Here is a 22,620-nt window from a genome sequence, read left to right on the forward strand (position 1 = left end):
ATCATCTCGTACTCATCGGGGTACGGCTTGGAATAGCCGATTGCCCTCCTTTTCGGCACCATGCCGAACTGGTCTCTCAGTATGGTACTGATCGATCCCATTGTCTTTGGCTGCGGGAGTTGAACTACGAAGATTCGCCGGGGTGGCGTACTTAGCCAGCCATGCTTGCTTTTCCAGATACGAGCCAACCGCAGGAGCTGAGCTACGGAGGTTCGTCGGGGTGGCGTACTTAGTTAGCCACGTCTGCTTCTCAAGATCTGTCGCTGACGTTCCTCCTGTTTTCCCAGAAGTCCCTGATGTTGTGGCCTGGTTCGTGAGCGCCCAGTTACCGCAATCTGGCACATACGTGCACATGTACCCGTGAGGGATCTCCTTAGGCGCCTCATGCAAGAACTGGCAGTCACTAGGGTCACCACCGATCTTGTATCCGGCGAATGCCGGTGAAGTCGGCACTTCGGTGCTGCCAACGCAAATGGCAGCGGTGGACGGGACTGGAGTGGCAACTCTCCTTGATGCGTCCCGAGAGCTGGTCCTGACGGCGAGTACTGGTGCCTCATGATCTCCTGGATCACCCGAAGAGCTACACGCTCCAACGTGTTTACCAGGTTCTCAGAGTGGCGATGTAGCGAGTGAGCCACCAAGTAGTTGATCTCCTGCCGTAGGGACCTGGTGCGTTCTTCTGACGGGGCAGAGAGGTCTATCCCATCGAGTGCACCATCAGGCGAGAACCCCTTCCACCTGATGCCATGTGAACGGGTTCTGTGGAAAGAGCCGATGAGATCGGCTTCGAGGATAGCTTTGACCTCGTCATACTTCTTCTTGAGCTCGTCGGTCAGATCCTCGTACGTGACTGGAGTGCCGTCCGCCATCTCAGACGTAGATGGCGATGTGGTTGATGACGAAGCTTGTCCCACCGGGCGTGCCAGAATGTGTTGCGGTCAAAACCCACCGGCGGGCAGCGACGGGCAACACAGTAGAGCCGGGAACAACTTAGGGCTGCGGCTGGCCCTGGTCCCTCCGAGCGACGGCCCGCAAAGCCTCTGGTACACACGTCCGATGCTAATGCAAGGGCGTGCCACCTGACCTATACCTGGTCAGGAAGGTGATGGAGATGCCTCGCTTAGTTTCCTGCATGGCATACACGTAAACATTAAATACGAGCCTCGATCGGCTCTTAGGTTATCCTGTGAATCGGCTCAAGGAGCCGATCCACCCATGATTCGTACGAGGTGCACGAATATATGGTGGTCCTGCTTGATCAAGATAAAGCTAATGCGATCTACGACGATTTAGGGTTTTCACCGCATAATCGGATCATCCTACTCACGATTGGGCCTCGCGGCCACGCACGGTAATCGTAAGCCGATCCTAGATAGGGCCTAAAAACCAACACGAGGTTGATCCCCGGAACATCCTGTCTAGGACTAGCAAACGACACCCTACGTGCCGCTGGATCCTCCAACCCTTTGTAAGGCCTAACTATTGCAGATATTAAACTAATCCTTGAAGAACAAGGAGCAACCGTAACGGATCGGATCTACTAAATAATGATCAAGCGGGGTGCCGCCCCTACACCTAAGATAGGTGTAAGGGCGGCTAGATATGCAAGGGTTGCACTACGATAGCATGTTATACGAAGAACTAATGCTAACCCTAACACATCTATGATAACTACGTTGCTCACCATCAAAAAGGCTTCAGTACGAGCAACGCATGAACAACATAAAGCTTATGCTGCCTAGATCGCAAGATGCGATCTAGGCAGCATGATACTTACCGGTAGAAACCCTCGAGACGAAGGAGTTGGCGATGCGCCGAGATTGATTTGTTGGTTGAACGTTGGTTGTTGTTTATTTCATAAACCCTAGATACATATTTATAGTCCAGGGGACTTTCTAACGTGGGAACAATCCCCACCGTGCACGATACAAACTCTAAGTTTTAATCTAAGATGCGATCTACTATAACTAAAGATACACGGGCAATCTAGCCCAAATTCTTCGTGCAAGGCCGCTTCAGAGATCTTCCACATGTAGTCTTCCAAGCCCATCTCCCTTACGGCCCACCTCCTGATTTGGCCAAAATCTGGTGATAACAAGGCGGCATAGAGGTACCCCTTTGTGACACTTGGTTAAAACATGTGTATTGCGATGATAATCCTGGTAATCCGAGCTAATTAGGACAAGGTGCGGGCACTATTAGTATACTATGCATGAGGCTTGCAACTTGTAAGATATAATTTACATGATACATATGCTTTATTACTACCGTTGACAAAATTGTTTCATGTTTTCAAAATAAAAGCTCTAGCACAAATATAGCAATCGATGCTTTCCTCTTTGAAGGGCCATTCTTTTACTTTTATGTTGAGTCAGTTCACCTATCTCTCTCCACCTCAAGAAGCAAACACTTGTGTGAACTGTGCATTGATTCCTACATACTTGCATATTGCACTTGTTATATTACTTTACATTGACAATATCCATGAGATATACATGTTATAAGTTGAAAGCAACCGCTGAAACTTAATCTTCCTTTGTGTTGCTTCAATACCCTTACTTTGATTTATTGCTTTATGAGTTAACTCTTATGCAAGACTTATTGATGCTTGTCTTGAAGTACTATTCATGAAAAGTCTTTGCTTTATGATTCAGTTGTTTACTCATGTCATTACCATTGTTTTGATCGCTGCATTCATTACATATGCTTACAATAGTATGATCAAGGTTATGATGGCATGTCACTCCAGAAATTATCTTTGTTGTCGTTTACCTGCTCGGGACGAGCAGGAACTAAGCTTGGGGATGTTGATACGTCTCCGACGTATCGATAATTTCTTATGTTCCATGCCACATTATTGATGATATCTACATGTTTTATACACATTATATGTCATATTTATGCGTTTTCCGGAACTAACCTATTGACGAGATGCCGAAGGGCCAGTTGCTGTTTTCTGCTGTTTTTGGTTTCAGAAATCCTAGTAAGGAAATATTCTCGGAATCGGACGAAATTAATGCCCAACATCCTATTTTTCCACGAAGCTTCCAGAACACCCGAGAACCGCCAGAGGAGGGCCCTGTGGGCCCCAGACGACAGGGTGGCGCAGCCCAGGCCTTGGCCGCGCCCCCCTAGTGTGTGGGCACCCCGTGGCCCCTCCGACTCCGCCTCTTCGCCTATTTAGTCGTCCCTGACCTAAAACCTCGACCACGTTCGATGAAACCAGAAAAAACCTTCCAGAGCCGCCGCCATCGCGAAGCCAAGATCTGGGGGACAGGAGTCTCTGTTCCGGCACGCCGCCGGGACAGGGAAGTGCCCCCGGAAGGCTCCTCCATCGACACCACCGCCATCTTCATCAACGCTGCTGTCTCCCATGAGGAGGGAGTAGTTCTCCATCGAGGCTCGGGGCTGTACCGGTAGCTATGTGGTTCATCTCTCTCCTATGTACTTCAATACAATAATCTCATGAGCTGCCTTACATGATTGAGATTCATATGATGATGCTTGTAATCTAGATGTCATTATGCTAGTCAAGTGGATTTTACTTATGTGATCTCCGGAGACTCCTTGTCCCACGTGTGTAAAGGTGACAGTGTGTGCATCGTGTTGGTCTCTTAGGCTATATTTCACAGAATACTTATTCACTGAGTTATGATTTGAGTTGGATGTCTCTATGAAATTGTGGTGTGTTAGTACCTCCTGTGAATGCTCAAAGTGACAGCGTGGGGTGTTCATTAGTACTTGGGAATGCATCTTTAAGGTTTGCCTACATGATGAATTAGTGTTCGTTATCTTGCCAGAGAGTAATTCAGAGTAGCATAGTGAAGTGCTTATTTATATCTCTTTATGATTGCAATGTGTTTTGTATCACAATTTATCTGTGTGCTACTCTAGTGATGTTATTAAAGTAGTTTATTCCTCCTGCACGGTGTAATGGTGACAGTGTGTGCATCGTGTGGTACTTGGCGTAGGCTATGATTGTGATCTCTTGTAGATTATGAAGTTAACTATTGCTATGATGGTATTGATGTGATCTATTCCTCCTTTCGTAGTGTGAAGGTGACAGTGTGCATGCTATGTTAGTACTTGGTTTGGTTATGTTGATCTGTTATGCACTCTAAGGTTATTTAAATATGAACATTGAATATTGTGGAGCTTGTTAACTCCGGCATTGAGGGTTCGTGTAATCCTACACAGTTAGTGGTGTTCATCATCCAACAAGAGGGTGTAGAGTCTAGCATCTATCTATTTGATACATTATGTGATCAATGTTGAGAGTGTCCACTAGTGAAAGTATGATCCCTAGGCCTTGTTCCTAAATATCGCTATCATTTGCTTGTTTCTTGTTTTCTTGCATTTATCTTTGCCAATATTACTACCATCAAGCGCACGCTTGACAAGCACTTTTTACAGCACCGTTACTCTTGCTCATATACATTCATACCACTTGTATTTCACTATCTCTTCGCCGAACTAGTGCACCTATTAGGTGTGTTGGGGACACAAGAGACTTCTTGCTTTGTGGTTGCAGGGTTGCATGAGAGGGATATCTTTGACCTCTTCCTCCCTGAGTTCGATAAACCTTGGGTGATCCACTTAAGAGAAACTTGCTGCTGTTCTACAAACCTCTGCTCTTGGAGGCCCAACACTGTCTACAAGAATAGAAGCACCCGTAGACATCACCGCTCTTACTTATCGTGTTGTTCATTGATGTGGTAGTGGTAGTTCATTGATCTGCTAGTGCGTAAGGATATGGATGTGGATGTGGTACTGGTAGTGGTGATAGTTCATTGATATGTTAGTGCTTGTCATGTAGGCGATCATACCTTTGGGCTCCCGTGATCTGTCTGCGTCTACTGTGAATGCTTAGCCATGTCTAATTGCAAGCAAACCAGTCATGGTTTGGAAACCTGAGCTATTAGAGTTTGTGCTGAACCTGTTGGTTTAGCTCGTCCGTAGCGGCGTCTGCTTCAACATGGAATTCAAGGAGCATCAGATGAAGCAGGTAGCAGCGGATGTTCTTGCATTCGCCGGCGTACATGTCACCACTCTTCAGCTGTACAACCACATCAGAAACTGGAGGACGAAGTGGAGCGTCATTATGAAGATGAAATCCGATCGCATTCTGAACTGGAGCGAAGATGGTTGCTGCTTCTACGGCAGTGCTGAAGGGATGGCGGACGAGTACATCCATGTACGAAGCTCATTGAGTTCTACATAGATCTGAAAGTATATATATGTGAATTTCGTCTGCACTAACAGTTGTTCCTTGTGGATTGCAGCGCTACCCGAAACACCATTAGCACGTCGGCACCCCGATCACGAACTACGCTCAGATGAAGACAATCTTCACTCCCCGATTTGTGTGCAAGGCGCAACTGTTCCAGCCTAACTTGCTGGTCAGGGCTATCGACTTCATTGCAGACAATGAAGTAGAGTATGCCATCTACCGTAAGCTGCAGCCACCGGAGAGGAGGAGCTGGCTTAGGACCTGGCTCCGCAACCAGTTTCCTGCTTAGTGCTTCTGCTTCCTTCGTCATGATCTGCTGATTTTGGTAGGTGATCTTGTATCCTTCCATTAGCTAGAACTTGTTATAACCTGATCCCCGGTATGTAATGATGAACTTGTTCGAGGTGGTATATACTAACCCCTCGTGTGATGAACCTGTGATGCATCACAAAGTAGTTGCTTCGCTCGTGATGCATCGCTCACTAACTAGTTGCTGTGTATTACCATCACCTTTTGTGATGAACTGAATCTGATGTGTGCTGTTATTCAATGCTGGGTAACCTCACCACTCTAAGGGAAGGAGTTACCACAGTACTCAGCTATGTGCAACCAAACACGTTGTGGGCTGCACGAGCAGGGAAGAAAATAGTGGAAACGGGCAACCAAACGATGGGGTCTGGCTTCCCTCTCCATCGCAGAAAAGGCCGGCTAGTCTACCAAACGACTCGCCTTTCATGGCCTATGACCCGTTCGCGATGCGCAGGGAAACCCATCTTACTGGCGTAGTGGTGGAAGAAATCCATACAGGCTACCAAACGCGTCCTATGTACATGCTCTCTACAGAAACTGCGGTACACGATTGGCATCCGGTGCACGACGTCATGGAGTCGGAGTCAGTTAGGCCAATTTCTCACCGTGCACACTTGTGCAGCACCGGCACAGTGTGCTCGCCTGCCCATCTTTGACAACAACCCCATGTCTGTTCCCATATTTTCCTTTTCCAATTCGCTACGTAACAAAATTCTGCGATCTCATTTCGTCGCGCACCGTCTGCCTCACCCTCACCCCAGCCAATCCGGCAACGGGGCCGAGCTAAACGCCATTGGCACGCCTGGCCACGGGCGTCACTAAAAAATTCTGCCCAGCGCAGAGCTGCCGGGCAGGCCCCGATTACAAAGAATGGCCAACTCTGCCGCCCTGCTCCACTCACTCCTCCCCTCCACTGCCTCCACCCCGCGCCTCCGCCACCGCGCCTCGCCCGCCCCGCCCGCCGGTCTCTTCTGCCGCCGCCGACCGACGTTCCCCGCCGGCCCGATGGCGACCGCTGCCGTGGCCGACGCGTCGGCGCCGCCGGGGCTGAACGAGGGCATCGCGGGGCTCTACGACGAGTCGTCCGGCCTCTGGGAGAGCATCTGGGGCGAGCACATGCACCACGGCTTCTACGACGCCGGCCAGGCCGCCGACATGTCCGACCACCGCCGCGCCCAGATCCGCATGGTCGAGGAGGCGCTCGCCTTCGCCGCCGTTCCCGGTGAGTAGAGTACGCTCCGGATCATACGCTTGCAGTTGCAGTTTTTGTATCAGTCCGTCAGTTACCTTCACCTGAGTGGTACAGTACTACAATCCCGAGTACGGTGTGGACTTGTACAGTGTATATTGACCCGAGCTATCTGCCCGGCTTACCTTTACCTGCCAGTTGCCACGCTAATGACCATTGCTTTTTGTAAGTACGAGATGACACGGGCTAGGAGGACCGCACGCTCTTCGGATTGAGCTCGCTTGTGTCATCTCTGTTCTGTTCTGCCAATAGCCTCTTGCTCGTACTAGTAGTGCTTTACATACAGTGGTCGTGCCCACTAGACTCAACTAGCTGTCTAGCAGTTTGCAACGATGGCGTTTAAAAGGAAAGTCTGTGTATACTACTACTATACAGGGACGCGGCTTGCCTGTTGCCTCTTGATGCGACCATCCGTGCGACCTTCTCTTCATTTAGGATCGTGTGGCTGCTCCCAGTTTTTCCATCGGCCGTAAAAGAAAATACAAACTGCTTCCTTATTTCATTCTTCTTCTCATCGTACGGCACTACGGTCGTACCCCGTATGTCCTCTCGATTCGACATACATCCAGAGAACAGGAGCGCCGCCCCACCGGCCCACCTCCCACGGGAGTGCGCATGTTCATCGTCTTCCTCGTCGTGACCACTGGGTGAGCGCGACGGAGACAGACCAGACATGGTGGACATGGCCATGGCGGCAGGTATTTCTGGAACTGGAGGGCGGAGTCGCGACCCCGGCAGTTCCTCCACCACAGCGGCCTCGTTGGGGACACACGATGCAGACGCCGCGTAAGGTGGAGTTGGTGGCCTTGCGCCGCTGGCCGAGCCGAGGTTGTTTTGCGAGAGGCAATCTCTAGCGGCAGCGAGGCAAATGGATGACTAGAACGCCCGCAAGCAAGTGCAAGAAAGAAAATGGATTGGGAGAGATGCCAATGTATGCACGAGAGAGAATCAAGTCAGCTGGACTAGAGCTGCGGTGGCTGCCATTGATCACTCCATCTGCAGGACCGCCGTACATCGTTGTGGCCGCCGCCACGGCCATGGATCTAGATCATGTACGACGTGTGGACGCTGACATGCTACTTGCGGCCTCGAGGTTGCCGACCTACACCGTGCCCCTACCGCCGTCCTTCCGCTATCAGGTGCGAAAATTTTGATCTGACTGGGCTCTGGAGAGACTGCGATGCGAGGTGGGCATCGATACGCAGTCGCGAGTATATTCGCCGTATTTCTATTTTCCTTTTCGTAAAAAAAAAACCAGCGAAGAGAGTTGCAGCAGGGATAGCCGTGGGATGAGCAATGAATGGTTCGGTCGCACGGATGGTCGCACAAAAAGGCCGCAGGCAAGCCGCGTCCACTATACAGTACACCTCTCGATGATCAGCCCTTAAGGCCGCACCAGTGCAGTAGTCCACGTTCAGCTTTTAACCCAAGTCAAACTTTATTAAATTTGACAAATTGTTTAGAAAATAGTGGCGTGATTTATTACACTAAATTAGTACCACTAGATCCATCTTGAGACATAATTTAATAATACCTTTGTCCACAAACGGATGTCTCAAATTTGTCCGAATTTAGATGTATCTATACACGTTTTAGTGTATGGATACATCCGAATTTAAACGAATCTCCGACATCTTTTTATGGATGGAGGGAGTATAATATACTAATTTGATGTCATATATGTTTCTACCTTTTTTTCATAAAAGTTTGGTCAAATATGAGAGTTTAAAAAGGTATACATACACTTAGTCACGGATGGAGGAAGTCCGCCGTAACAATTCCCTCCCTTACAAATTATTTTTTGGGCGTTCCCTTTCAATTTCTATAGAGTACTTGTACTTCTACTTTTTTTATGATTGTCTTAAGTAGATTTGAAATATACTTTTTCTGAGAAATTCACTTTGTAGTCTCTTATAGTATGCATGACAGTATATTATAATTGGTGCTAGAGTGTGACTTATTTTCTGCTTACTCTGATCATATAAAAGTCAATTTTGGAAGGTCGAGAGTAACCCTATTTTATTATTATTATTTATTAAGATGGCATGGAAATAATGTCCTAGATTATTCACGCACTAGAACTGCTTGTAATTTATTTTTAAAAAACATATATTCGGTCATAAGTATTACAAGTGCATAACAACAACCACATCTCCAGTTCAAGGCTGCCGTAATATCTTGCAGCACAGCTGCATTGGGAATCAACCAAGTTCAAATTCATAAAAATGGACTAAACGAGACATCTTAAAGGATAGTAGCACCTTGTTTCAAAACAAGCAGAACTAGGAAAATTGGCTGTAATGTCTCATGTATGGACAATCAGCGTAATATGTGCTGCAAATATGCATTGCTGCTACTAACAGTTCGCTTGTGCTGGTGTTTGTGCTTTCAGACGATCCGGCGAACAAACCCAAAATGATAGTCGATGTTGGGTGTGGAATCGGTGGTAGCTCAAGATACCTGGCGAACAAATACGGAGCACAGTGTCGCGGGATCACATTGAGCCCTGTGCAAGCTGAGAGAGGAAATGCCCTCGCTGCGGCACAGGGGTTGTCGGATAAGGTGTGCCTTACTGTTCCACTCTTGGCAATTGGTTTGGGATTTCAGTTGGTTTTAACGCTAGGAGTAACAATGTTGTGGACATGCTTGGCATAGGCTTCTTTCCAAGTTGCTGATGCTCTGGATCAACCTTTTCCCGATGGGCAGTTTGATCTAGTTTGGTCTATGGAGAGTGGTGAGCACATGCCGAACAAAAAGAAGGTAAACATACTTCTGAAAAGAAACCTAACAGTACGTGTCACTGCAAAACCATAAATTAGCCCACTCACCTGATGAAAATTAGTATTGGGTATTATGTCAAATCCTACTGAATCATGTATCAGTTCGTAGGCGAGCTGGCACGCGTCGCAGCTCCTGGAGCACCGATCATCATTGTTACCTGGTGCCATAGGAACCTAGCGCTGTCTGAAGACTCATTGAAACCTGACGAGCTGAATCTCTTGAAAAAGATTTGTGATGCATATTACCTCCCAGATTGGTGCTCGCCTAATGATTATGTCAAGATTGCCGAGTCATTGTCCCTTGAGGTATTTCTTTCCCCCCCCCCCCAAATTAGGAGCTCTGAATTAATTTGATTGATTCTATCTACCTCATACACAAATTTGCACGATCTCACACTTGTACTGTCTGAGATATCAGGATATCAAGACGGCTGACTGGTCGGAAAACGTTGCACCATTTTGGCCTGCTGTTATCCAATCAGCACTGACATGGAAAGGCTTCACTTCTCTTCTAAGAAGTGGTATGATCTTAGCTTCTTTCCCACTCTGTACGGCCCATCAGCTGCACCAAAATGAAACGATCTGTTCATGATTCTTTTTGGACTGATTTACATCTCAACTTGGGCTTTACCCATCTGAAGGATGGAAGACGATAAAGGGAGCACTGGTGATGCCTCTCATGATTCAAGGCTACAAGAAAGGCCTCATCAAGTTCACCATCATCACCTGCCGCAAACCCCAAACAGCCATAGAAGGAGAAGAAACTCCCATTGCTAGCCCAGCATAGGATGATAGAAACCACATGATTGTGATTTCTCCATTGTAATACACTCGGCATGCTGAAGCCTTGTAGCTGAATAATTTGTGTTGCCCTACCTCTGTACCTTAGTGTCATATAATAAACGTGGCTTCTGAAGTAAAATTCTCCACAGATTTATTAGTAATACTGATGTTACAAAAGAGCAAGCAAAGAAATGTCTATACATGCTGATATGGATTGATTACTAAAAACGAAGAAAAAATGAGATGCTATTCATGCAAGACAAAGACACCATCAGGTTTTAACACAGCTTATCCAAAGCGCAGAAACAGCAGATAATACCTCCTCCTTGCTGTAGATGTGTGCGCCAGGTTGTTGATAGGAGCCTGATCCACGCGTGTACTCTAAAATCCAGCTCTTAGACAAAAACTACTTAATAGCACAATGCAGATGCGTAGTATCTGTCCTTTGCTTCAGTTCAGCTCTCAAATAAAGAGGGTTGCAAAGAGGTGTCAATGCAGAAGAACAAACACGTCTTATATTAACTTTCAAATTCCAACATCTGAGTATACATAAAAGCTATCAAACGAAGCCGAATAAAAATCAATGATATTTACTGTACAGTCACAAATAAAAATCAAGGGTGTTTACTGTCTAACAACAAGACATGTCTGCCCTAAAAACGGCAGATTATTGCATGGTCAAAAAGAAGTTTCGTGGCAAAAACTGAAGAGTCATTTCTCATCGCATCTCTGGGATAGATAAACAGATGGTCAAACTCCAGGCCAAATCTTGGCTTGATCAGAGTTCTTCCCAGTTCTCAGTTACTCACGGTAGTGACATGCCTAAGAAGCATGTGGATCACCTCAGGGGAGATGCTCGCAGCCTGTTGATTTAATTGCTTAATTTTCGTAGAAGTTTCTTGCTCAAGGCGCTTGACGTTTGCACCGGAATCCCCGCTACTCTAGAAAAAAGAGCAGATAGGTTAGGACCAATGTAGCTCCTCTAATTCTATGAAAATAATAATTGGGTAAAAATGAAGCATACCTCTGCAACCTTCCTCTGAAAGTCAGCCTCCATCTGAGCACGATATTCAGCTATCTCCCTCTCAGCCTCCTCTTTAGCCTGCCTAAGCCTCGCTGACTTAGCTGCCAAGTAGTAGTCAACATGTGATCAGTTTCAAACCAATCATTTTGCATGTCAGTTCTATAGGCAGCATAGCAAGAATGGTAAGAAATATATCAGTGACAGAGATTACTAATTAGCAGGTTTTTTTGCAAATTTTAAAGCAAAAGCTGAAATGGCTTCTAAAAAGCTGTGCATTTCACTGCATTGTCCAGATTGTTGTTTTGTAGATCCAAGGAATTGAAATTTGGTGTGATACAGCAGCGTGTAATAAAGAAATATATAGTATTTAAGGATCAAATGAGATACATAGTCATAGATCACCACACCAAAAAAACCATCTGAGTTTGGTGAAAATGAGCATAAGTATACCAAAACCAATACCATAGAGCTTATTCTGATTCTCAAATGATCACCATTGAGATTATAGTTATTTTAATTTGTATTCTTATAAGAGTTATCTTAATTTCAAAGAAAACTTTTGGTAGACATGGAAATCTTGTGTTGTTAATTGCTCTAAATTGGTAACCGTATTTAACAAAATAATGAAAACAGATGAAGGTGCTCTATGCAAATATTGACAGAGACTTTTCTTTGAAGTTTTAGAGCAAGAATGGGTGAAAACATGTTTGTTCCAGGGATCACCAATTAGAACATTTTTGAAATTTTAAAACAAAAGCTAAAAATGGCTACTAAAAAGCTGGGTATTTTATTGCATAGTCCAGACTGTACTTTGGTAGATTCAAATAATTGAAGTTTGGTGTGAAACAGCAGCGAGGACCAAACTAAATATGTAGTCATGAATCTCAACAACGAAAAACATCTGAGTTTGGTCAAAATGAGCGCAAGAATTCCGAAATCAATACCATAGAACTTATTCCCATTCCGAAATGGTCACCATTGAGATTAGAGTTATCTTCTACGGCAAAAATATAGATTAGAATTATCTTAATTTGCATTCTCCAAAGAGTTATATTAATTTGAAAGACAACTTTCGGTAGACATGGAAATCTTGTGTTGTTAATTGCTCTAAATTGGTAACCATATTTAATAAAATGATGAAAACAGATGAAGGTGCCCTATGCAGATATTGACAGAGTTTTTGAAAAGTTTTAAAGAAAGAATGGGTATAAACATGTTTGTGCCAGCGATTAGCAATTAGCACTTAAAAAAAATCTAAAGCTAAAAATGGCTTCTAAAAATCTATGTATTTCACTGCATAGTCCAGATAATTGAAGTTTGGTGTGAAACAGCAGCGGGGACCAAACAAAATATGTAGACATGGATCACAACAACGAAAAACATGTGATTATGTGAGTTTTGTCAAAATGAGCACAAGTATACCAAAATCAATACCATAAACTTATTCCAATTCTAAATTGATCACCATTTGAAAATAAAATGATGAAACTAGATACGTAGTAATGCTGGCAGTGGAAAAAATGAAAAAATAAGATACAGTTAGTAGTAATGCTGGTAAACACATTAAACATATAGCATACTGCATAAGATTTTGCTCCACCAGTGGTGTACTGTGCTCAACTCACTATACTAACAAAATCGATAAAATAATTACCGGTCCTAGCAGCATTCACTATTTGTTGAGCTTCCTGCTCTGCAGCTAATAATTGCTGAATTCCCCCTTGGCGTCTGTTAGCATCCATCTCCCTTCTGCTACAGGCATGATGGACAAGGATTCAGATAAAAGACCCTAAACATATCATTGTACACAAGGGCACATAAAGAAGGCCAAGATAAATATGACAAGTTCTAAACAGATAGATCCGTACAAGCTTTACATCATATAAAGGCCAGACTCTCTAATATAGTATTGTATGCAGTACATCTTATCAGTGTTAGAATACATGTATACCGTATATGACTCTGGGTACGGTGTAGTACACCGACCTAGGTCATACCCTTGTAATGCTCCGGCTGGGGCTTTTCCAGCCTATATAAACATGCAACCCGGGACCCAAAAGGTACACCGGTTAAACCCTAAATTTTCACAATCAGCATAAAGAGAATATATTAAATCAAGCAATATATAAGCCTGTAAGGAGAAGGTATAGAAAACCACAGGGGGTGCTATTTATCTAATGTGATATTCCCCAGGGATAACTTTTGGACCAATACGCACGACTGGCGTATCATATCACAATTAACTTTATATTCATCGCTAATTTGTATTCAGAAGCATCCGTCTGTACTTTGATTTCAGAGGTATATAAGAAGTCAGCATTCAATGGCTTAGGCATCTTGTTGTATCTGAGAGGGTTTGCTGCTTTCTGCATTTTTGGGGCCTGGTTTTCTATAATTGAGTTTGCTTACTGGTATCTTGTTTGTGGAAAGACCAAAGCTGAGATTGAGTTGTTTCCCCTAAAGCTTCATACAAAGGCAGCAGCTCTCCTGTACTGCATTTGGAAAGGGCCGCACTTTGGCTTGGAGTTAAGAATTCAGAGGATCCTATCTCTATGCATGCGCACCAAAAAACTAGTTTTAATCCAAATCTTCCATCTATAAGTTCCAAAACAATCGCCACAATTGTAAATTTAAGCCTATTTTCACCAGAAATACATGCGATTAAACCAGAAATTGTTGTTTTATGTTCGGCTAAAGAGAGTGGAAACAGAAATCTACAGCTGCCAGTGCGAGGCAACAATCGTCATGACTCGTGCGATCCACAAATGACCGCATTGGAAAGATAAGATCGGGCAGATGCAATTCTGTTCGATCGTCCTTCCTTCTTGAGATGCGACGCAAAAAGAATCGGATCAAGATGCGGCCCGCTGGGAGTCACGGGGAGCTCCGGATTTGCATCGATTGAAAGAGAGAGCGAGAAGGGAAACTTGTCCGTGGAGTGGAGCCGAAAGGGATCGTACCTGCACGGTTGGACGCTTGACGATTCCACACAATGAGGATCTTGAGATGGAATTGCAGGAACCGATCTGTGGCTGGCGACGAGGGGTAGGTCCGAAGGTACACGAAGCTGACCCGTGACCTGTTCGAGGCAATGATCCTGTGGGCTTGATGGATTCAGGTGTGGCAGTTATCACGGTATTATTATTACTTTTTTTCACGACTTCCTATATTGTTTCTTGTGGAGTCTCTCGATATGGTAGATGCTCATCATATTGTAAAAAAGATGGTCAAACTAGAAAACATATATATATACCTTATATTTTTGTAATGAAGAGAGTAGAATGAATGCGTCTCTAAGTTCAAAGAAATTTGTGGCGCAGTCATTGTGTTTCTCTGTCATTGCGTCTCTAAGTTAGTTTTATGTTTGTATGTCTCTACTAGTGGTGTCTGCGATGAAGGTGGCATAAGAGGAAACTATTTTGGACTTCCAATCTTCTCTTTCTAAATAGCCGACCCCATTTTCTTGCCCTCCTGTGAAGCCACGTCAACACAATTTGAGCAGCCCGTTGCGGATGGTTGCCTCCACCTTTCGCCTTCTCCACTACGACCTCCCTCTTCATCTCCACTAATGCATTGCATTGATTGATTCGTTCTTTTATCTTCATCTCCACCAAACTGTAGTAACCGATGCCACAACTATATATCTTCTTCTCTCCCCTTTGAGCATTGGACCCGCTTTGTCAACATCGTCTCCGCCATAGCTGTGAGGCAGTGCCCCTGTTGTGATCTGAATCCCCATCGGTGAGTCATTCCCGTCACATTCTCTAAAATCTCCCCACTTAGGTATCTGAATTAACAGATTTTAGCTCAGCCGAACAGATTTCATCGCATGTGCCATCCAAGCTCATCGCCGGGGGCTACGCGGTTGCTGGACGAAATTAATCTTCAGCCCTTGCCGGCGCTGGCGCTCCACTTCAACCCGCTCGCCAAATCAGGCCAGTACAAATTTCCCCCAATCGTCACATACTGAATTTCCTGTTGATTGTTTTTTTCCTGTCTCGGTTCAGTGTGCCGATTTAGATGATTTCGTATACCCCTGTTGGATCTCTGAATTCACAGGTACACATGTTGTTATACATTCTTGGGTGCAATGACACAATTAGATTTATATGCTACATGCAGAATTAAGAAGTGCATTAGAAAGCAGTACAATGATCTGCATGTTTATATTTGAGATAATCGTACAAATAACCATTGTCCGTATAAATTGCATCTTCTGGTCACCTTGAAATCATCAAAACCCCTGACTGTTGGATCTCTGAATTCACAGATACACATGCTGTTGTACATTTTTGGGTGCAATGGCACAATTAGATTTATATGCTACATGCAGAATTAAGAAGTACACTACAAAGCAGTACAATGATCTGCAGGTTTATATTTGAGATAATCTTACAAATAACCATTGTCCATATAAATTGTATCTCCTGGTCACCTTGAAAACATCAAACCCTTGAGAACGACCTTCTGTCCGACATATTTGTAAGGATGAGCACTGAAGAAGATTCAAGATATACCTTATTTTTCTACTTACTGAATATTCATGTCTTCCAGAAGTGATCGGCAGAAGGAGGGCTAAAAGAGCAATCACGTCAGACCAGGTCCAGCATCCCCTGTGTATCACTGATTTCTCCTAGGTGATGGGTGTATCCTTTGCTACTTTTCAATACTGTATTAGTACAATCGTTCATGGATAAGAGGGCTAGATGGGAAATATTTTGATATGTGATCAGAACATTTTTTTCCCGCATGTCGTCGAGGCCTCCTGAATCTCTCTGGCCACCGTATCGTTCTGTACTTCTGCTGTCACCGATTCATGCGCTGAGGATGGCCACGGCAATATATTTCATTTAGTAAAGGTTCTCTTTGGTCTGATCTGTGTTGTCGATCTCTGATAACCTGTTCTCCCTCTCTTTTTTTTTCCCTTGCCAAATATTTCCGTGTAAACTGTCCTGAATGAAGATGAATGTCCTCCTTGCTGTTGGTTGTCTTCATAAATCTACTTAACATGCATTGCTTACTTGATGCATGATTTTCTTAACTTTTTTTGTTGTTGTTGCATGTTACAGTCATAAGAGAATAAAAAGAAGCACTATTGTGTCCACTTATCTATTGTGCCATTTTTTTCGTTCTATGTTATTGTGCAAAGTTGGTCATTCTTTGACACCAGCCCTCAGACTGCCTGCATTATATCTGGCCTCAGTAAGGAGGTACTTGCTACAATTAAGTATCTATAATGTTATCTGCTTAGTTCGTTTTCATCTGCCTACTATGACGAATTCTGCATGATATATGTGAATATGTTTACATTATTTGTTCAAACGTTTGTACTGAAACATGTCATCTTAATCTACATTCTAATTCAAACTCACACTTCTAATTTATTGTGCAAATTTTCAGATATATTTTCCCTAGAAAGATGGCATGGCAGTAAAGACAAACAATTCTTATGTTTCCATTATATGTGTGAAGATAAGGTGTTAAAAAAAACGATGATTAGAATATTGAAATTTCCTAAACATGGGAATCTGATGATGTAAACTATATGTGTAAGAATATTGTGCAATTTAAATTGGTTAATCACCTGATATCCACATTTTTTTCTTATTATTTGAGTGTTTTCTTATACTGAATTTCTTATTCTTCTCTGCGCAACAAGTATGTATGGGTATTCCGCAGCAACGCGCGGGATATCATCTAGTTTAGTGTAATGTGATTGTTGTGGCTTACATTAAGAATCAATTGGTGTTCACGGATGAACTTTCAGCTTAGTTTTTCTGTGCTCTTGTTTCTCTTCCCCGGGTAGTCAAGCAACATGCTCTTGAGAGGGATGCATGAAGTACATAACGAATGCCTTTTTTTAGAAATAAGGTTTATTTGGCTAATTAGAATTGGAGAAAAAAATAGGAATGTGATTATTTTTTCTTTGTTGGCACTATTTTATCTGTTTGGTTCAAAGTGATAGAGCAATGAAAAAATTGTCTGCCTATGTCTTGGAGAAATGTGAGAATTTAATACTTCACTTGACCTCCTTTCAGAATTTCTACACATGAAGTATGAGATTTAAGGCATTTATCGACATTATACCATCACAATTATGCTGCTTTATATGGTTTAATTTTAATTTAGCTGTGCTTATTATTATTATGTAAACCATACACAACAATTTATAATATTCATGTGTTTTGAGATTATCTATTTTGCACATGGTTTTTTTATTCCCATTTCCCCCCCCCCCTATTCTTGCATCTCGAATCCTGCAAACCAACAAGACTCTTAAGTTAAGGGTAACCATGACGTCTTGGTGGTTCGTTCATGCCAGATTCCTTCAAAATTTATTGGGACAGTACGACTTTTGTGGATTTAGTCTTTTGTAGTTTCACAGTCTCTAGCATAAAGGAACTTTTTAGGCCGGGGATGAAGCTAAACATGGCAGCTGTAGGAGATACAGGTCGCGTTTTTTTAAACTCCTTTTATGATTGAGCTACATTTAGGGCATGAACAATGATGGCATACACAACTAGCTGCTCCATGTAAAAAAGTTGTCAGAAGCAACATGGTCAATTTTATATCTCCAATGAAAGCTACAACTTTAGTCAGGAAAAAGAGAGAAGGGACCCCACAAATATGATACTATGTATCTCTTTCTCTCTCCAAAAAGCATGCTTTTAAGGCTTAAGATCCCACTTCCTGAAGAGGAGGATGCCTCCTCACCCGAACCTACTATGGACCACCCGAACCTAATTAAAGGTGTGAGGCAGTAGCTCTAGGGCAGTGCATTGGGCATGCCCTTATTTGACCTGATGTCAGGAATCTTGTACTACCTGTGTCTATAAATAGACGTCTGAGATTTGTCTAAATCTGGATGTATTTGGACGCTATTTAGTATCTAGATACATCCAAATTTAAAACAAACCTCAGACATCTATTTATAGACGGAGGGAGAGAAATGAATAGTTGTAAGCCGATGTCAAAAACCTTCCGATCGAATCGTTCACATAGGTGCAAACATTTTTGTGGACCCATCCATGTGTCCAAGATTAATAGGCTCTATTTATAAATCTAGTGCGAAATAGTCTTTGTTCAATTTCAATTCACAGAGTTTGATGCAGATCTGGCTAGCACCCATCGTGGTTAGGGCGTGTGGAATATTATTACAACCAGGAGGGCAAACAAAAAAAAAACTACTCTCATGAACCGAACTAAAATTGACACCGCATATTATTTTGAAAAGAAAATAACTAAATTTTGTGTTTTCTGGCTTCTCTTGCTCTTTGGGTATTCGCTCTGCCAACAACGAGTCATGGAACAGTTATATGGGTCGCACATCTACGAAAATGCAATTATAACGGCGTGGCCTACCGATCAAGCATCCACCATCGAAACAATGCCGTGATTTTTTTCCAAGCGATCCCGACATCGAATGATTTAGTGAACATATCAAGATGGAAATGGACAAAAAGTGGTCAATTTACTGTTAAAAGTTTGTACAAACATTTGTGCAGGAATAGAACAGATAGACCTTTCAGGCACCTATGAAAGAGTAAAATTCCGCTGAAAATCAAAATTTGGTTGTGGCTAATCTGGCACAATGCTATAGTTACAAAAGACAACTTGCTGAAAAGGAACTGGACTGGAGATTTTCTCTGTCAATTTTGTTCCACCCATGAAACCATTATGCATCTTTTCTTCTCTTGCCCTGCAGCTAAATATGTCTGGAGCATGGTGGGAACTGTTGTTGGTGCACAGACTCGCCCTGGGTCTTTTGCACAATTCTTTTGGTGGATGCCTCAATCCTGTTGAAAACGCGTAACAAAGCTTGTTTCGAGAAAAAATCCTTAAAAATCCTGTTGATCTCATTTGTCAATCTGAGGCTTTTATGAAATACTGGACATGTTTACACTCTGCAGCCGATGATGTGCAACTCCAACAAGGTGCTAATGCGCTTCTCAATCTTGCCCTAGGACCTAACACCAGAAGGAATGATGCAGATACAAGTGGGGTGCGCCGGCTGACGAATCGATCGGAAGGAGATATGGAGATCGACAGTGAGAATGAAGATACAGATGATCTGGGAGCGTGAGACTCTTCACCTAGGTACCTGATGCTTACAAACGTGGAACTCTTCGTTTTGGCGTCGATAGTTCCATGGCTCTTCTTGTTGACCGTTTTGGTTGTTGTAGCTCATCCTGATGCAGCAGGAGGAAAGCTTCCTAGTTCCTTTTTCTCGCCGAACACTAGCTGTAGCTTGCGTGTTCCCGCCACGTGTTTTTCTTTTGTTATCCCGTGCTTCGGATCCTATTTTGATGATGGTTGTAAATATGGCAAAAGTCTCGGACACTTGTTTTTCGTTATCGGTGGGTAATGAAAATCGATCGGTGAGGATCGTTGTGCAACATGAAATTATTATAGACTAAGGAAACTTAACTGTTTGGTCCAAGTATTCAGTAGCACAAATCAAAAGGAAAACAGGCGGTTAAAATTTGATCCGTAGGCGGCGGCGCCGCTAGAAAAATCGCTGTAGCACATCTCCATCGACATAGCTAGGCCGGCAAAGTCGCTTCAGTACACACACGGGGACGGGTGGACCTCCTCCCTGTCAGATCTGCCCTTCCCGCCGGCCGCCTCTCTCCTCGTATATCCCGACACGCGCGAGGCCAGTGTTCTCCCTCGCCTCCACGACTCCACGGCCGCCGCACCAGATCTGAACCAGGGAGGCGGCAGGCCCTCCTGCCTCCATCGCCGCTCGCTGCTCCGCTCCACTCCGCCGCAGCACCTCAACCACCACTTCCCTCCACCACCCCACAAAACCCAAGCCCCAGCGACCTCGCCATGGCCGCCGAGCTCCTACTCCTGCTCCTCCTCGTCCTCGTCACACCAATCGGCCTCCTCGCCGCGCTCGCCTTCCTGGCGCGGCCCCGCGCCGCGCGGGTCCCGCTCAGGGGCCGCCACGTCTTCATCACGGGCGGGTCCAGCGGCATCGGGCTGGCCCTCGCCACGGCCGCCGCGCGCGAGGGCGCGCGGGTCTCCATCCTCGCGCGCGACGCCGCGCGGCTCGAGGCCGCGCGCGCCGCCATCCGGGCCGCCACGGGCCAGGACGTCGCGGTCCACGCGGCCGACGTCCGGGACGCCGCCGCCGTGGCGCGCGCGCTCGGGGAGGCCGGCGCCGTCGACGTGCTCGTCTGCAACCACGGCGTGTTCGTCGCCAAGGAGCTCGAGGAGCAGGACATGGAGGAGGTCAGGTGGATGGTCGACATCAACCTCATCGGCACCTTCCACCTCGTCAAGGCCGCGCTCCCCGCCATGAAGGCCCGCACCCGCGAGACGGGCCTCCCGGCGTCCATCGCCATCATGTCGTCCCAGGCTGGACAGGTAGACACTGCTTCTTCCCTACTTTGCGCAGCCCAAGTGTTTGATGTAATGTTAGCATGTGTTGAGACGAATCTCTGTCTGGTGACATCCTTGCTGCAGGTTGGCGTTTATGGGTACACTGCGTACTCCGCGAGCAAGTTTGCGCTAACTGGACTCGGGGAGTCGCTGCAGCACGAGGTCATTTCGGACAATATTCACGTCTCCTTGATTTTCCCTCCTGACACGGATACACCGGGTCTCGTTGAGGGTATGTGTGAACCGTAAATGTTCTTAGTGATTGCTAATTTGCTATGCTAGCTAACTAAATGCTTACTTACTTATTTTATTTCCTGCTTGATATTTGTATGCTATACTAGCTAACTAAATGCTTACTTATTGATTTTCTTTCCTGTTTGATATTCGTATGCTATACTAGCCAACCAAATGATTAATAGATGCTCAAAATAATTAAATGACTTCACATATCTGAAGATTGGTAACTTTGAGATACTATTACTCCCTCCGATTCCTTTTAATTGACTCAGATTTAGTGCAAGTCAATTAAAAGGAATCGGAGGGAGTAGCTTATTGAGATGCTCTCTTCAATCCTCCAACTTTAAAGCTTATGGAGTGATGAAAATTGATGCTATACACAGTTTTACTTCAAGGATCAAGTGCTCTATAAAACTGAAACCACTTGATTAGTCACACTTACCGGTATATTAATTTTGTCCAATGAATGAACTTCTGCATTATACTCCCTGTGTCCCACCGAAAGTGTCTGAGATTTGTCCAAATTCAGATGTATTTAGACAGTAAAAGCATATAGCTACATTCAAATTTTGACAAATCTCAGACACTTTTGGTGGGACGGAGGGAGTACTTAAGTTCACTGCTATGTACCTTACCTTATTTGGTTCATGGGTTATGTGTTTCTAAGTATGATTCTTGCAAGCTGCAATGGTACGGATGCAAAAATATACTCCATTTTATCTTCATTACCACTTGCAACAGAATGTACATTTGCCATTCTGTTCTGAAGAGGCTCTTATTTTTCCATCAACAACACTACCAAATATGGTTGTGGTATTCCATTGTGGAATATTTGAGCGGTTATGAACATAAATATTGTAAAACAATCATTTCCTCTGAAAACGGAAAAAAAGGGAACTATCAGTACCAATTCCTATAGTGAAACTGAAGACAAATAATTTCTCACTGAATTGCTTACATTAGTATTGTTCTCTTACTGTTTGCAGAGCAAAAAAGCAGGCCAGAGGTTACCAACATCATAGCAGGATCATCTGCTGGAATGAAGGCTGATGATGTCGCTAAGAAGGCTTTGAACGGCATCAAATCTGGAAGGTTTATCGTGCCCTGCAATTTTGAGGGAGCAATGTTGGCTATAGCCACTTCTGGTCTGACCCCCCAGAGTTCACCGTTAATTGCATTCCTGGAGGTGATCGGTGCTGGACCTATGCGGTTTCTAGGGCTGTGTTTCCAGTTCAATTGGTTCTCTATTATTGAGAACTGGTACGCCAAGAACAAGAAGCATGCATGAAAGCCAGACCAATTCTAGGATTCGTAGGTTTTCGTAGGTACCTGAACTGGACTTTACAGTGTAGCAAAATTGAGTTTTTTAGATAAAAGACGAGTGATATGTAGCTCAAATGAGTTACCTTTTTACTAGTCCCTGAAATGAATGTACCATGGGGATAAACTGGAGATTTCTCCCTTCGTTTCAGCAATAAATCCCAGCACGGCACTAATATTTTTTTGTGATGATTTGATGCATCAGAAATGAGTTCTGCTAACTTTATTGTACATACAACAAGTTAAAATTTTATATTGTAGCTGTCTTATATTTTTTTGTAAGATTCTTGTTTCATACTGT

At 44.3% G+C, this 22,620-nt stretch overlaps 3 protein-coding genes across 4 annotated transcripts; 2 read left to right on the forward strand and 1 right to left on the reverse strand.

The window, feature by feature from the left end:
• The first annotated feature begins 6,317 nt into the window (after positions 1–6,317).
• On the forward strand, positions 6,318–10,490 carry LOC127306535 (probable tocopherol O-methyltransferase, chloroplastic). Its single transcript, XM_051337190.2, has 6 exons — positions 6,318–6,761; positions 9,181–9,350; positions 9,444–9,548; positions 9,671–9,874; positions 9,987–10,089; positions 10,210–10,490. The coding sequence occupies exons 1-6, from the start codon at positions 6,410–6,412 to the stop codon at positions 10,353–10,355; spliced, it is 1,080 nt and encodes a 359-aa protein (XP_051193150.1). The 5' UTR covers positions 6,318–6,409; the 3' UTR covers positions 10,356–10,490.
• A 354-nt stretch (positions 10,491–10,844) lies between these two features.
• On the reverse strand, positions 10,845–14,495 carry LOC127306536 (V-type proton ATPase subunit G1). Of its 2 annotated transcripts, none has more exons than XM_051337192.2 (4): positions 14,336–14,495; positions 13,030–13,124; positions 11,376–11,476; positions 10,845–11,292 (listed from the first exon to the last, which is right to left on the reverse strand). In XM_051337192.2, exons 2-4 carry the CDS (start codon positions 13,115–13,117, stop codon positions 11,149–11,151), a joined length of 333 nt encoding a protein of 110 aa, XP_051193152.1. In that variant the 5' UTR covers positions 13,118–13,124; positions 14,336–14,495; the 3' UTR covers positions 10,845–11,148. The 2 variants fall into 2 exon arrangements, with proteins under 2 accessions (XP_051193152.1, XP_051193153.1); XM_051337193.2 differs by having other exon boundaries at positions 13,030–13,127.
• Positions 14,496–19,884: 5,389 nt separating this feature from the next.
• LOC127306534 (3-dehydrosphinganine reductase TSC10A) lies at positions 19,885–22,508 on the forward strand. Its single transcript, XM_051337189.2, has 3 exons — positions 19,885–20,747; positions 20,847–20,994; positions 21,986–22,508. Exons 1-3 carry the CDS (start codon positions 20,208–20,210, stop codon positions 22,285–22,287), a joined length of 990 nt encoding a protein of 329 aa, XP_051193149.1. The 5' UTR covers positions 19,885–20,207; the 3' UTR covers positions 22,288–22,508.
• The last annotated feature ends 112 nt before the right edge of the window (positions 22,509–22,620 follow it).

This window comes from Lolium perenne, chromosome 6 (genome assembly GCF_019359855.2).
Source record: "Lolium perenne isolate Kyuss_39 chromosome 6, Kyuss_2.0, whole genome shotgun sequence".
Lineage (NCBI taxonomy): Eukaryota > Viridiplantae > Streptophyta > Magnoliopsida > Poales > Poaceae > Lolium > Lolium perenne.